This window comes from Uloborus diversus, chromosome 3 (assembly GCF_026930045.1).
Source record: "Uloborus diversus isolate 005 chromosome 3, Udiv.v.3.1, whole genome shotgun sequence".
NCBI lineage: Eukaryota > Metazoa > Arthropoda > Arachnida > Araneae > Uloboridae > Uloborus > Uloborus diversus.
The window spans coordinates 96,773,903-96,791,077 of NC_072733.1; the positions used below are offsets into that span (position 1 = coordinate 96,773,903).

General features: G+C 33.5%; 2 protein-coding genes across 3 annotated transcripts in view; one reads left to right on the forward strand and one right to left on the reverse strand.

The window, feature by feature from the left end:
* The window catches only part of LOC129218280 (muscle-specific protein 20-like), a 122,853-nt gene extending 114,414 nt beyond the window's left edge, over positions 1 to 8,439 (reverse strand). The window contains exon 1 of the mRNA XM_054852516.1: positions 8,283 to 8,439. Within this exon, the coding sequence (XP_054708491.1) occupies positions 8,283 to 8,297 (15 nt within the window). The 5' untranslated portion in view covers positions 8,298 to 8,439. The remainder of the gene's footprint in view (positions 1 to 8,282) is intronic.
* Positions 1 to 17,175, forward strand: part of LOC129218279 (organic cation transporter protein-like) — a 230,253-nt gene that overhangs the window by 74,743 nt on the left and 138,335 nt on the right. The gene's annotated exons all lie outside the window — the stretch shown is intronic.

A 17,175-nucleotide genomic window follows, 5' to 3' on the forward strand; every position in this document is an offset into this window, starting at 1 on the left:
TGAAGCGTTAAGTTTGTAGTTTCTCTGATATCATTTAAATAACTAAACTCATTTTGTTTATACAGAGCAGTAACACGACTCCTGCCGCCACTTGTATCAAAATTCCATTCCATTGGACATATTTTCTTTTGACGAAAACTTGCCCGATGCTTCAAACTAAATTGAGCTGGGTGTAAGATGAAAAAATCTAGAGAAAAACATGAAAAGGGGAAGTAATAAGGAACGTGATGAAAAGGTGATGCTGCTAAGAATATCGCGATGATTCCGGGGCGGGGGAGGAACTTGATCCGCGCTAAACAGATCGAGCCAAGAGTTCTTACTGGGTGACGCACCTGATGTGGGTCAAAAAGCTCTCGCAAGCTTTCGCACCAACAGAAAGTTCATTCCGTGGTTCTTGATAAGGATCGTGAAGAAGGCCACATACAAACAGATTTTCTGAACTTGTTATCGATACCTCTTTTGTCTATCTCTACCTTTCATTCTCTCGTCATGTTATAAAATGTTCATTCCCCTCAAAACTGAAAAACTCGTTATCGGGAAGGGGAGGGGGGGGGGGGGTGAATTAGAAATGCATCCATGAAGTTGAATCTATGTTAGATTTTTTTATGCAATTGACTCATAACAAAATGCTTAATAAAAGTACGTCCAAATCTGAATTTATTTAGTGCTATTCGAGCCCATTCAGAATACTGTAGACTAGCTTAAGATTTCAGACTGTAGACTAACTTTCAACTTGAGTAGTAAATTGACGTCCGGAAAATGCCACGCAAATAATGCATAAAAAAATAAATAAAGTGAGCTTCAATTTTTTAAGCTATTACGAAACGGATAACTCGAGTGATTTTTACTCAATATTTTCTCTTTAAAATGCTCAGTAGAAGTTCGTTTCTATATACATTTGTTTCACTGGCGTTTTTATGTTTTATTTTGGAGTAAGCCAATATATAGAGGATGGTGGCTCAAAGCGGGTAGGTTTTCGAAGAACGCTCGAAAATTGTGGTTTTTGGATTTTAACCGCAACAATTTCGGTTTTACTCCCTAGCAGGGTGCTTGAACTTCAAAATAAAAAGTGATTTTTGTATTACTTCAAACCCAATATTTATTTATTATCAAACTTACCAAACATGTGAAAAACCCTCTTTGCCCTACCATTGAGCCTAAAACGGGTAAGTTTAACTAATTATGGTTTGGTACATTTGTCAATAAAATATGAAGTTATAAATGGTTAAAATAGTTGACTAGCTATCTGCCATTATATAACAAAATATAAAACAGTTGTACTTATCCAATTTCAAGTCAGTACATTTGTTTAAAAAACATAAAGAGATAACTGAGTTAATTAATAGACTAATTAATTGCCATCTTAAAAAATAACTTTTTAAAAATATTATACTTATCCTTATTGAAAGAAAAAATCTAAGTGAGCACACGAGTCAAGAAATTTTAAATAAATATATGATTAAATCCTATACCTGCTTTGCCCGACCCAATTTGCTCAAAGGCACGTTTTTTATTTCAATAATTATAACCTTAAATTAATAATTAAAAAAAAACAGAATAACCATCGTAGTTTATAGGTGGATAGTGTCAGAATAAGTTAATATTATTGACAATAAAAAAAATAAGTTGGTCTTCGACTAATCACAAGTTACAAAACTTCATTTTTTTTTAAATGTATCTTCTTTTTTTTTAAAGCCTGGTTGCGCCATGCCGCTTCACTGCTGCTTCGCTGGGACTGATAATAATTCGGGGGTGTTCTGGTAAACACAACATACGTATTCATCGCCGCTAACACACCATGGGGGGGGGAGTGACATACGAAGGTCTGCCCACTTTAAGTGACCTACCCGCTTTGGGCCCACCTTCCCCTACACTTTAGGCGACCTACCCGCTTTGGGCCCACCCTCCCCTACCATTCTCACCCCCAACTTTTTTTTTTTGTAGTTTGAATTTTTTGGAGAGGGAAGCAACAGTGCCAGAACTTCCATTTTTCCCAAGGCGGAGAACGGACTTCATACTGTCACCCTATTCATCTTCCTTCAATATTCTTTATCAAGTTTTATTTATTTGTTTTTAAACTAATAAATTGGGGGGAAATTATAACATTGTTTTATCATCAATTCTAAATAATAATTTTGAGTAAGAATTGCCAAAATATTAATGATGGTCATGTGTGACCATAACTAAAATACTTTTTTTAAATTGACTAGTTATAAGAACAATAGCTAGAAAAGAACTTAAACTTCTTAAATAACCGTAAAAAAAGTACCTATATGATAGAAAAAAAAAGGTTCGAAATGAGTACGTACCAATAAAGCTGCGATCGGATAAACAACAGCATTGTAGGCAGGGCCGAATTTAGCTTCATGCCGCCCCTAGGCAGTTTTGAAATCTACCGCCCCAGTCCACTTAAGTAATTTATCCAAGGTCAATTTTTACTAGCCCGTAGTAATAGAGAAAATTCAAGTATCGCGAAATATTTCAACTTTATATTATAATCGAATTTTGATTTTGTGAATAGTGAATTCGCAAAATGTAGTGCATGCACCCCATGTTTTTCCTTTTAAATATTGCAAGTATTTTGATTGCTATTAGAATTCGCAACCACAAACTTTTCAGGCAATCTGTAAGGCTGAATCTCTATGGGGCTTTAAATCTACCCGAGGCTTAGAGAGTTTTTTAAATTCTTTTTAGCTCGTTTCAAAAGCGTGATGAATTCAAAAACTCTTTCTTACAATTATATTCTGCCTTTAGTATTTGCGTGTTTGAAATTTTGTATTTGATTTTAAACACTTTCATAAGACAGTGACAGCAGCATTTAAATTGAAAAAAAAAAAAAGAAAACAGAATTTAGTTTATTTTTTTGGTTAAAAAAGTAACCGAACAAAATTAACTGAACAATAAAAACACCGTAATTTTAAAATAATTCGGTTTACTCTTTCTTTTTTTTTTAATATTTAAATACATATATTAAAACTATCAAATATTGGGGTTTTAGAGCGTCACCCATAGTAAATAAAAAATACATATTAAAAATTAAAAAAAATATTTTGATTCGTTCTACAAATAAATGGACAAAACAATACGTACATATTTAGGCTTTTCCGAACGGAGTAGGTGTTAACTGACTTACTGAGCGGAAGTAATAACAACGATAAATAATCCTAAATTATTTTCCAATTCTTTAAACATTCAAGTAATGATTTGTGATGAACACTCCTAAGGTAACAATAGAAGACAAACCTGCCCATTACTGGTTGGTTGCCCATAACTACTAATTTACCACATTTAAATGTTTCAGCCGCAGTATTTTTTCACACAAACTGATAATGAGGTTAAAAAAAAACTTAAAAATTAAAAAAATAAATCTTTTTTTTCCTATTTAGTCAAACTTTAAGTCTATGCGTGATCGGAAAATGTCAACCGATTTTGAAATTTAAGAAAAAAAATATAATTGTCTGTAACAATCGCAACATTTTTGAGATATTAAAACTTTGAACTTTAAAAAAAAAGTTTTTCGGCCTACCCTAACGGACACGCTGTATATTACAGCAGAAGTTGTTTTTTTTTTTTTTTTTTTCACAATGAAGAACGAGAGGATGACGCATAGTATATGGGGATGACTTGAGCCTTCCTGTCTCATGTTTTTTCTTACCCTGGTAGATAATGCGAAATGCGGAGAAGATACCTTTAGAAAAATTGAAGCCTTTTATTTTCTGGATGTACCACACTCATTACTGTAGCGCAATAGAAAAGTAGTAATCTACGACCCTTGATGTTCTCAGAATCCAATAAGAGAAAAATATTGAGGATAGACATTAAAAAAATTCAATTTTTATTAAACTAAATACTGTTTAAGGCTTTCACGGCCGGCGTCAATATGGGGATATAACATTTCCGGGCTTATTGGTAGTGGTCTAATTGGAGTGAAATTCCAGACGTTTCGGCTTGTTTTGCTGCAGCCATCATCAGTGGTTTGAGTTTGGTGAGACTGATTCCTGGCTTTGGTGGCTCCGGTATTTAAGCAAACTGCTGCTGGGCTGCTGGTCCTGATTGGGAGGCGTTCTCAAGCCGCTGGTGGAATAAGGTTCCTGATTGGATGAGATTCAAGCCGCTGAGGGATCCTGGTACCTGAGTTTAGTGAATCAGTCTCACCAAACTCAAACCACTGATGATGACTGCAGCAAAGCAAGCCGAAACGTCTGGAATTGATACTCCAATTAGACCACGGCCAATAAGCCCGGAAATGTTATCACCCCATATTTTATTAAACTGTTAATTAATTTTTTAATGTTTATGAATGCCAAATTAGGTCACTATTTTCAGCCTTTATTGCTATAAACTGTTTCGAACTTTTCAAAAATGCATTTAATGTACAGGCGTAGGAATGTTCTATCCATAGTATACATATCGATCAGACTCTTGAAAACACATCTCATATTATAAATTGTTCATTGATTCACGATGCTCGCTCAGATAAAAATTGCTTGGGTTTACAATTGAAGTACTTAACATATTTCTGAAGCAAAAACACTCTCTTTATTTCAAACTATTTCAATGAATAATATCGAGTATTACTTGAACGGAATATTTTTTATATTTCTTTATTTTTGCTTATCGACTTAATTAATCCTGTTTACATATTAATGTATTTAAATTTGATTATTAAATGTTTGAAATTTTTTGTCTTTCTATTGTTAATCGGTATTGTTGAAAAGACGTTTTTTATTTATTTATTTATTTATTTATTTATTATTATTTTTATTTATTTATTTTTTTTTTTTTTTTGCGTCAAACGATTAATGACAAACTTCTGATAAATTATTAATGTTGTATATTCCCTCTTAGTTATGTTTTTAAGTTTCTTCATTTTTTCTAATTTCCTTAAAAGCTAACATGAATGGCAAATGTACACTTATAATTGAAATCCAGAAAAATACGCGCATGTTATTTCAATGGGTATGAGCCTATTTTGCCCATTAATTATCAATCTAATCTACTTCAAATGGAAATTAAAGAGATCTAACAATAAATAAAATCGTAAATTTTTGATAATTTTCTAGAAATTTTTGAAATAAATATTCGCTATCGAGAAACGCATGAAAACTTAAAGGCTGAAAGGAAAAACTTGTAAAAAATGGTTTAGAACAGTAAATTTGGCTCGTATAAACATGAACAGCATTTCTCAGTAATTTTTCCATGATTAAATATGACAATTTATTATTCTGAAACATTTTTATGGATATTTTATTTCTATGATCATTTTCTTTTAGATTTTTTAACCTGAGTGCAAATTGAATCCAGCAAAATCTGTCTCCTAAAAGTAATTAAGTGATGACTGCATTTCGAAAGCAGTTTAACCACTACGTTTTTAAGTAATTAGTTGTAGTTGTAGCTAACTATACTTGTTATAATGTAGTCGAAGTTAACAACAAGATAATGTAGTTTTCCCGACCACTGAAAAAAAAAACATTTTTATATCTGGATGCGTTTTTCAGATATCAGAGGTAAATCGAGATAGTTCAGAGGTGGTATTGGTCATCTACAGGTTGCAATGTAAACGGATGCTATCGGAAATCCATACTCCCAACTCTAAGCAGGTTCACTACATTCCCTTTATACATTGTTGGACAACCCCCTCCCCTAGTATCCTTGAAGTGTTATATTTTCAATGTAACTCAATAATACATGAAACAATCATCAAAAAATAAGTTATCTATACCGCAACAAATGTGCACAACTGTAGCATTAAATGAAAGATGCTATTACTTAAATGAAAGAAAATTGTAACATTAAAAAGGAAAACAACTTTTCTTAAAAACTAAAAAAATGGAAACATATTCTAAATGAATTTATTTAAATATCTTTCGAATGAGACACTATAAACTCAGTTAAATTTTTCATATCCAAGCTTTTATTGTTATTAGTATAACCGTTAAAAAAAAGCAAAAAACATAACTTATTCAAAGAATATTCAATCCGAAATAAACTTCTAAAAAAAAAAAAAAAAGAAAGAAAAGAAAAGACAAAGAAATAAAAATAAATATATTTTTTACATTCGAAAAAAGAAGACGATCGTATTTACTACCAGGGATGCGATTTTCCCCCTCAATTATTTAACTTTCAAGAATTTCAATTGTAACGAATGATGAAAATTGTTTTCGGTAGCTTCTAGTAAAGTCTTCAGAAAATAATTTTTTAAGCAATGACAATGGATCATGTGACTCGCTATCTACCAAACACAAACTGAGTAATAGGAGGTAACGTAAACTACTATTTAGCGAAAACAATAAGCAATCTCTATTGGCTTGAAAAAAAACGACATGAGGTATAACGATCTTTTAAAACTGCTTGCTCCGTTTTACTTCTTGACTGCCATAAGAATTCCTTGAATTTGGCATAAAAACGTTTTTAAAATCTTGCAGTCTTTTCTTATCTAGTTCATTTCAAACTGGTCATTTTGTTGAACTTACTAAGCTGTGGATTCGTCAACTGACAAGCGCTTGATATAGGGTCTTGTGGGGGAAAGTGGTCAATGGGGTAAGTTGTCATACGTCAAGAAAAAAATGGCTATAGCTTGGAAATAAATGTTCGAATGAATGTGAAAATTTTATTTTATAGTAAGGGCAGTTCGAACCTACATTTGGAATAGAAAATTTTACATCTGGCAAAATTTTATTTTGTAAAAAAAAATTATTTTGTGTGAATTTGAAAAAATTTAAAATCTAAACACCTCTTTTAACTTCCTTGGGAAATTTTGTTTGTTAGAATTATGAACAGATTGATTGCACAGGAAGCTTCCTAAATGTCTCAAGAACTCTTACTCATTGGCAGTTAGCTAAATCCATTTTAGATAATTTTTTAGAACAATTTTAAGTAAGATGGGGTAAAGTGGTCATATTAGGCTTAACGAATCTATTTTTAACTATGGCCACTTAACTCCATGCTATGACCACTTTCCTCCACCCCATGGGGTACAGTGGTCATAAAAACAAAGGGAAAAGAAAGTGTTATAAAGCTACTTAAATCAATATTGTTTTCCTAAAATTCAATGTACCGTGTTCTTTAATAATGCAATGTAAAATAACAATAAAAAAAAGTTGAAGTATTTAAAGAATTTATTGTATTCATTATCCACCTAAGTTGAAAATCTACGATTTTATGACGACTTTACCCCACCAGACCCTATACCTTGAATACGCTTTACGAGAAGAGAGAAAACAAGCATTTTTTTAAAAAAAATAATAATAATAAATAAATTATAAAATGTGATGAACGAATTTAATATTAGCTTCACAAGTTTTCCAATTTCGCGACTGGAGTTTTGTAAAGTATTTGTTTTCACGACTGTGATTTATAAACATTGCTCATTGTTGCTTGCCGTGCAAAGCGCAGAAGTCGTATCGCCACTTTTATCAAAATTGAGTTGTGCCCAGGTGGTTTTTTTAACATAATTTACTGATATGCAGTTTTTTATGGCCATTTGTGAGTGGAAATCTTTAAAAAAAATTAAAAAGTAACATTTGAATCTAGGATATAGAGGCGTAAAACTTGAAACAGCAAGATCTCATATTGAACTTAGCTGCAGATACGACTATGGTGCTTTGCATAGCAGTGTTCTGAAATAATGAAAATAACATTTTACTTTTTGAGTACCTGCAGCCGTAGTGCATTTACGAGGACAAATCAAAAAGTCTTTGCGCCTATTTATTTTTAGCCAAAATAAGGCTGTGAATACAAAGCAAACATATACATTTCCCATCAATGACAGTTCCTTGAACCGTACCAGCCGTATCTGCCTTTTCTCGGAAGAGCAGAGCTGCTATCAGTCATTTAAGGTGACGGTTGTTCTTCAGACGTCCACAGCTTATACGCAGCGAAGTGTTATTCGTTTTATACGGAGCAAGGGACAAAAGCCCATAGCAATTCACAGGGAAATGCGCCTACAGTTCAGACCTTGTCCTAGTGATTTTCACTCCACTGAAGAAGTTTCTGGCAGGACAGAGATTCACATGTGACGAAGAAGCCAAGAACGCGGTCCGATGGTGCATGGTTACACAGGAAGCCGGAAGAGTTCTGCCACAGTGGGATCTCTGACTTAGTCCCGCGATGGGACAAATGTCTGAATTGGGGTGGTGACTATGTGGATAAATAGTGTAAGTTACATAGTTTACTACGTATATTTTTAAATACATGTAAGTATCTTTTTTTGGCAAATAAAAAATAGGCGCAAAGACCTTTTAATTTGGCCTCGTATTTCTCTTTTAATAACTAAATATTACCTGTTCATTGTTCATCCATAGCTGTTGGGGGGAGGGGGGAAGTCAGCTACTTAGTACATGATTTCTTCACACACACCCACACATATAGACACTACATAGACATATATTTTTTCTAGTACAATATATGTTCTTCGTTTAGGCGAATGGAAATCATAGCTCACTTCAAGTCATTCTGCAGTACATTTCTACTGCACAAAAGAGAGTAACTAAAAGATATTACCAATAATACTGGCTATAGACAAATTAAAAAAAATTATGAAAAAGAAATTAACTGGATTCTCTCTTCATGAATTATTCTGGATGGAGATGGTTTCTGCCAAGGTTATTTTTGATTTGGCAGGAAAAACGAAATACATTTGAGGACCTTGTTCTGGAACGCTGATATACTTGGCTATTAATAGGAAAAGTGGAGCTTGGCTGCAGAAATTGTGTCAGGATTGTGTTTGCATTTTGAAATGAGGAAGTTAAAAAAGTCTTTTCTGCATCAGTCATTTCCATAACAACTGTTTGGAAAACTGAATCATTGCTCTCCAAATGTTTAAGTCACCTCTAAGAACTTGATTTATGAACTGTATCTGACCTTGGCATAAAAATTCTTTGCTACACAATTTCACTACGCTAAAGAGCAATATTATTTTAAGTATCTATAATTACTTTAAAATCCTTGATTACGTTCAGTTTTTATTATTAAAAACATATTTTATCCCATTCAGTATTTTAAAATTGTACTTTTTGTTATGCTTTGAAATTTTATGCTAAAGCAAAACCGGTAGCCGTTTGTTTATTTATTTTTTCTCTTTTGGAATATTTCGTCGCCTCAGAGCAACAGTAAGACAGCTAAACCTAGAATCAACAGTAAGGTTTCCTACTGTTGTTCTGAGCTGATGATTTGTGTGTAGAGATCGAGCATTAATCTAAGATCACTATCAAAGGACGTAATATGGATATGAGTACTCTTCATTAGAACTGTTAAAAAAGGGATACCGACTTGAAAAACAAAATTGAAAAACACTTTTCTGGATTAGCACACGTAAAAAATTGACAACCCGGTTTATACCATATGTTCTATTGATGATAAATCTTTCTGATCTGCAGTAAAAAGAAATTTTAAAATCGGACTGAGATACGATACTTTTTAGCTCCGGTAAGTTGAGGACTCAACTTGAAAGTGCTTATTTTTCTGGAGAGATTCAACTGCAAAGAGGGTATGTTCTTGGTTCTGCGTTATTGATTACCCAAACCACAAAATAGTCTATAACAGTTTTTCTTTCTCAGCGAACTCGCCAAGAAGAAATAAGTTTTCCCTCTCAAGATCAGGCCTCAACTTACCGTAGCCGAACTGTATGACATCCTTAATTTACGATCGGAATTGTTTCTTTGCGGTAGAACATTCAAAGGGAACATTATTCTGAAAAATAAGCTGTTAGGTCTTTTGACTGAGCCCTAAATTGTGCAATCACTGTTCGTTCAACCATCTCTAGAAATGACCCCGTATCGTATGCGACAGCTCTGAAAGACACATTTTTGATGTATCAGTGCTGGATTTAGTCTCTGATTAGAGGATTTCTATCTTATCCTCTTGAGACCTGTACTTAAAATAATACAATTATTTCACAATTTTTAATTTTACCTTGCATAAATGGCATCAAAAGAAATAAATATGAACAAAAAAATTCAATTCAGAAATTTTAATTACAATAATTAAGTGGTACCCAATTGGGTACCTCAGGTTTATATACATATAAAAAATGCCTATTTCACATGAAATTCCATGAAGCAGTTCCGGTTCTGCAAGCATAAAAACAAATTGCATTTGATGCACCTTACTCTTGATTTACCTTTACAGCCTGGGTTTCGGCATTTCATCTGATTTTGCAGTTTAACATGCTCTGGAAAGTGCCCTACTTTGTCATATCTTACATCAGTTCCAGGAAGAGGAACCACTTTTTGCGCAATTTTTCTGTCTGAATTGCATTCTTCCTTTGAAATTTCTTTGTTAACTAAACTTTCTGCGATTGCAAGTTTAAACTGTAGCAATTGCAAATAGTCTTTTCTTCTTACCTGGCTTTGTTTGCAGTGACGGGTATACAGGATCCATGAGTTACATGTCGCCATGTCCAGAAAATGGGCAAAAACACGCATTGTCCATTTCTTGGTTCGCGTTGAAATTCGATAGTAAGCGATATATCTGTCCATCAGATCTACTCCGCCCATATACGTGTTATAAGCTTTTACAACAGCAGGTTGCTGGACATCTATTTTTTTATTTTCTTCTTTGCACCATCTTTTACAAGTCCCTTCCGGACTGATACCAAATGCATTCGACAACATCAGTACTGATTTATTGTCCTTCCATTTTACCAGACAGGCCTTCCCATCTGCACGAGTTCGGAAAGTAGACGACCCTCTTTCCATGTCTCGATCTTGTGGAAAATTATCTGCAGCACCATCGGTTCGATTTCGCATTATTGTACCTGTCAAAGATATATTTCTAATACGAAGATAATCCAGAATTGGTATACCAGTGAAATATCTGTCAGTAAATAGATGGGTAACTGATGTTGTTGGCACAGTAGCAACTAAATGTTTTACAACGGCTCCTCCTAAACCATAGGATGTCTTATCATTTGTTGATACTGTATCAGCGCCGGTATAGATTAGAAAATCTAAAACTAACCCATCCTGTGCAGCGAGGACAAAATTTTTCAATCCTACAGGATTAGGTTTTGAAGGAACATACTGTCGCATTGCACAACGGCCCGAAAAGGGGATCATCTGCTCATCAATGGACAAGCATTTTGTGCGAGGTAATGTTAAACAGCAATCCCGGAAACAATTGATAATAGGTCTAACTAGGTGTAATTTATCTTTCTTTTGTTCATCATTAATAAAAGATTTGTCAACAAAATGCAAAGTATTCCGCAACTCAAAAAATCTGTCTCTGGTCATATTTTTCGTGATCATTGGCATATCACAGCATTTTGACCAGTACAAACGTACTTGTGGGAGTTGCATGATTCCCATAATGATATGCATGCCAGAAAATATTTTAATTTCTGTTGCATCTGTTTTCTTGAAACGATCACCTTTTTTGAGATATGCATAAATATTGGTTTGTTTTGCACACTCATCCCAAAAACTTTCAGGAAAATACTTATAAAAATATTCAGTAGGATTTAAAGGTTCTCCTTGATGTGAATCATCTGTTGGTGCCTTGGGAATGTCATCCAAGTTCTCACTAGAAAATCTGTCGAGAGAAAATATAGAAATTAATGTTATGTAAAGGATCTGGAATCAATTACAAAAAACAGTTTGATTTAAAATTTACGCGGTAGCAATGAAACTGTTTTAACAGGTATTCCTAGGATGATAATGCCATTATTTAGTACTGGAGTGAGTAAACTTGGTGTTTTGATTTTCTTTTCTTTCCTTTCAGGTTTTAAAATTACTATGTTTTATTTTTAGGCATTAAATGTCACTTAGATTAAAATTAAATAAATATGCACCAACTTACGCAGATTTGTTCCAAACTGATTTGTTCCTCTTTCTTTTTATTCCTTTTCTATTTGGGGAATCCGGTATTATCTCTACAGGAGTAATAACTTCTTCAGGAGCAGAATCTTCACTTTCAGGTTCGAAACTCTCAAGGAAATCAGGATCATCAATGTCTGACAAATCTCCATCACTTTCTGCAAGAAGAGCTTGGATTTCCTCCTCAGTCAAATAACGAACTAATCAATGAAATAAGCAAATTTTGTAACATTTGAAACCCGAGGTCCCCAATTGGGTACCTTCTATTTCAAGCATCATTAACAGAGCAATAAAGTGTAATTAATCTACATCAAAGCATGTTTATATAACTACCAGGCTATAAACTATATATAAACATCAAGTAAAATGTTGAAGAAAATTTTTAAATAGAAAAAAAAAAAATCTTTTCTTACCTCTATTTCGTTTCTCCGCCATTTTCTAATTTCCCGCGACTTTAGATGAAGAACCTGATTTCCTGCATGGAACTAGTGGCACCATCTATTGAGAATCGCTAAAAATAGACTTTACCCAATTGGGTTCCGTCGGTTCCGGCGCTGATACATGTGATTAATGTTTCTGGGGGCGTTTTAGAAAAGGTACCCAATTGGGTACCGTAGGATGCAAGAGGTTATACAAACTTGACTGTCGTCATTACCCGAATTTAACATTAATTCGTGATTAAAAATATTCTTTTTATTACTATTTAGCTACATGACGCAGCCTCAAACTCCAGCTATAGTTCATTCTTTTCACTTGATTCACAGAAATAAAACAATGAGAAAATTTAATCATTGTTAGTTAATTGATACATAAGAAAAATGTTAAAAATAGAAATTTAGAAACAAAATAATTAATAAAAAATGAGTACCTTTTTTTCTTGTACGTATATATTAAGATAGGATTTTTTTATAACAATTAAAAGATTTTTAAAAACATTGTTAAAAAATATAAAATTGGTATACTTGCATGTAGTTGCTAGTGTTTCGGTGGCAACAAGAGAACTCACTTTTTAATGCTGTATTCAAAACATTGTGCGTATGCGACGGGTGAAAATGGTTTTCATTTGTCTTTTATTCCTTAAATTCAAAAATCGTTTGATCATATAGATTTTTGTTCAAATGGTTTTACCTTTTTCCCCTTTTACAGCTGAAATTTCATAGGGGAAACATGTCAAAAATTTGTTTACAAACTTTTGCATGAGCTGAAAAAAAAAAAAAAAAACACGTCTAAGAGTAATCCCTCCCAATCCCCCCCCCCCCACTTAATTTTTTTTTTTTTTTTTGACAGATATATTTTTTTCCTATATTTTTACAGCACATACATTAGCTGACATAACAATTGAAAATAAATCTTCTATACATATAATAAAATAAGATGTTTGTGTGTGTGGCGCGCATCCCGGGAAAACGGTAAGGCCTAGAAAGATGAAATTTGGTATACAGGTGCAGTTTTTGCTGAAGTTGTGCACCTCGGGCTTCGATTTTTGATATTTTTAATAGAAAAAAAGTTATTTAATGTTTTATGCGTTTTTTTTTTGCACTTTTTAGTACTTTTTACCTCACAGACCCCGAACCAATCGCACCACACAAATATTTTTATACTATAGTGTAGGAAATTTAATTTTAAATATGATGAATGAAAAAATTTTGAAGATAGAGCAATTTTTGTATTTTTTATAAATTTTTGAAAAAACCTTTATTTCGCATTTTTTTCTGGGTTTAGTTTTTTTTGAAACCCATCCTCCAAAAAGTATTGAGCCCTCAATTCCAAAAGTTTAGTTGGTAATAGTAAAAACATTTCGCCCCCTTCAGAAGAAAAAAGTTTTTAAAGATACCCAAAAGTTTTTTTTTTACAATTTTTTAAATGCAGAACACGACGCGATCTGTAAGCATTGCCGGCTGAGTTCCGCACTTCCTCATCACGTGACCTAACTGAAATCGTTTGCTTTCTCTTCATTTTTTTTTTTTTTTTTTAACATTCAGAGAAATTTCATATCTTTATTTTTCCAACTTTTTTTTTCTGGACTGTTTGCTATATTTATTTTTGGTCAAATATTTTTGCGCATTTTAATTCAATAAAAGCGGTGATTTTTTTTTTTTATCTTTTGCAAGCGCTGCTTTTTGCACACTACAGGGAACATAGAGCCTTTTTTTTTGCGTGTAATTTTAAGTAAATAAATAAAGCCCGCGGTTTTTTGCATGATTTTTGTAGGGGTTGGTGGTTATGTTTGATAGATAGAGAGATGATATTAAGTGGGCAAAAAATGTTTTTTTTACATAGTAAGGATTGTTAATTACTATCAGAGGTAGATATGCATGGATCGTATAGATAGATAGTTAGAGTGAACGAAAGGTGGACAAATATAGAGGTGGATACAGTAGATGGACAGTAAGAAATAGAGGAACTTCAACGGGGGATCAATAGCCCCCCCCCCCCACACCCACCTCCCCCAACTCACACACAAACACACACCATGACTTTGAAAAAACAATGTTTCACATAAAAGTGTGCTTTTTGTTATTTTCCGACAGAATTTGCATGAAGAGTATGATGCCCTTTGTGCCTCCCCTCCCCCCCCTTAAAAATATGCCAAAGGACATAACGGGAGGTAGATCTAGAAAATACTTTATTCAACACAAAATTTATTTAAGCAGCCGCCGATCAACCTTGGCGTAAAAAGGCGAATGATAATATTGATGTATAGAGAAAAAGATTGATTAATACCATCGACTTTTTTTTTTTTTAAGCAACCTCTGAAAAAGTCAACATTGGCGTAAAAAGGCGAATGATAATATTGATATATAGAGAAAAACATTGATTAATACCGCCGCTAAATCGTGTAAGCAGCCGCCGAAGGCGGCAACCCTGGCGCAAAAGGCGAATTGCGTAAAAAGGCGGACCAGCTGGTCGCCGAAGGCGGCTAGTAAATAAATAAAAACGAAACATGCAATCAACATTCACTGGAAGCAAGTTCAAAAGCTGCATGAAAAGTTTTTATGGTGCGTCACAGAGATTACAGAACTAGTAACGCTTCTTAGAATCAAATTTCTCTTAGTATGATGGGGGGGGGGGGGGGGAAAGAAAAATTCTGAGTTTCTCTTTGCTCCAGAAATAGAACAAGCAGCCTTCAAACCTCAAAATTTCAAACTCTTGGGCAATATTGTCAATCAACCGCCTTGCCTCCAACGTTTTTCCATTCATCTCCTCTACACTACTTCCATAGCATTTTTTACACTGTCATTTCAAGTACACTATCATAAATGAAAGTGCCAAGTACATTACCATTGGCATTTATAAGCGTGAAGTTATTTCAATGAAAACATAAACATGTCAAGACAACATTTAACAGTCATGTTGGAATTGAAAACTTTGCGCCTGAAATGTTTGATTGTGTTATTCTAACGACAGTTACATTGAACCGTGTGGAGACATAACCTATGTCTAATATGTGTGTGTGAGTTACTGTTTTGTTGATTTTTAAATTTATTTCCTAGCTTCGTTAATTATACTGCGCGGCAAACAATACCATCAACATACTTCTGATATATTTCGTGCTGATTTTTATGTAGATATCAGCACGAAATATATCAGAAACTAAATATGACTACCGTTTTCCACCTACGCGTCACACTTTTTGGAAATGCCGCCCTCCATTTAAAGTAGTATTAATGTGGAAATTTATATTTCTGAGGATGCACCGGCTCTTTTAATCTTAATTATATCTGTGAATTAAGTGGAATAATACCGGAAGGTTCTTTGCTGAAGATTTACGATGCGACTCTGACTATGCGAAATGCGATGCTTCCATTTTTTTTCCCACGTGAAAATTCTTTTGGGTATAGAGCTCATAAGAGGGAGCCCTATGCTCTGGTTTAAAACAGAAAAATAAGCGAAAAAATTGTAAAACAAACCCCTAGGAACAGTTTTGATGACTTTAAAATTTTAGGTTAATAAGTTTCCCAATTTGCTCCAAATGTTCATGCCTTTGAACTTTGCACCTCTACAACCCCTCAAAAGAGTGTTAATGGCTAATATAATGCAGTGGCGGATCTAGCCGATCATTTTGGGAGGGGCCATCCAAAATTTTTGAACAAACTCTCGAGAAAATTTATTAAAATGAATGATTCTAAAGGGAGAGTGTGTGTGTGTTTGGAATCCCCCTTCCTAGAAATATTTTACCTTAGAGGCTCTAAAAATTTAATTTTAAGCTATTTTTGCACGTATTAGAGAAAGCGATGGAGGATTCGTGAGCTCTCCCTCCGAAAAATTTGAAATTAAAGCCATAAATACGCAAATTTAGGCTTTTTTTGGTCTCGTGAGCAATAGGTGACTCTGAGGACAATAGCATTTAGAGAACGTCCAAGTGTCTGAAATTGAAATCAAGATATGATGTAAACGAAGGAGCAAAATTTTGGGAATAATAGTCCTTTTTCGAGAAGAGAGATATAATTTCTCTCTCAATTAAGGTCGAAATTTCTTTTAGTGTAAAAAACATGTGTTAAATTTTATTTTTTCATAGTATTTTCGTTTTTTTTCTTTAAAAAAAAATCCTACAATCACAAGGCTTTGGGAGGGGCCATGGCCTGCATGGCCCCCCTCTAGATCCGCCCCTGATATAATGCTCCCTCCCCTCCAAATAAAAATAATGTCTATGAAACTGTCGAAAACTGAAAACAATTGGGGTGGCATTTCCAAAAAGTGGGACGTGTAGGGGAAAAACGGAGGTCATATTTCGATTCTAAAGGTCATTTTACCTAAGAATCAGCAAGAAATTTGTCAGAAACATTTTGAAGTTTTCTTTTTTTTTTTTTTTTCTCTTTTTTTTTTTTTTTGCCACACTGTTATTTGTTTTTTGCATGGTAACACGCAACAAGTAAATATAAGATTTTGAATGGTTTTCATGAAACATGGATGCTATTTCACGCCCATTATTTTAGAAAAATGCTATTTTGCAATGTGTATTAATTGTGAAAATAAATGACTTTTTTTTTTTCTTTTTCCTTTTCTTTCTTTTTTTTTTATTTAAAAGTTGAATACTTTTTTTTTCTCTTTCATTTTAAGTTGAAGAGCCGAAAAAGCATTCATATGTCACTCTTCCCATTTAGCAAACTTGTATACCACTATAAAACCTGTTATTATTGTGTATGATGTAACATGTTATCTTACTAATATTATATATGCGAAAGTTTGTCTGTATGGATGGATGTTTGTTACTCTTTCCCGCAAAACTACTGAATGGATTTTGATGAAACTTTACAATAATAGAGTTTATGCATCAGAATAACACATAGGATAGTTTTCACCCCGTTATGGGGTGCAAAACCCCCCTAGAAGGGCGATAATACACAATTTTCGTATCAAT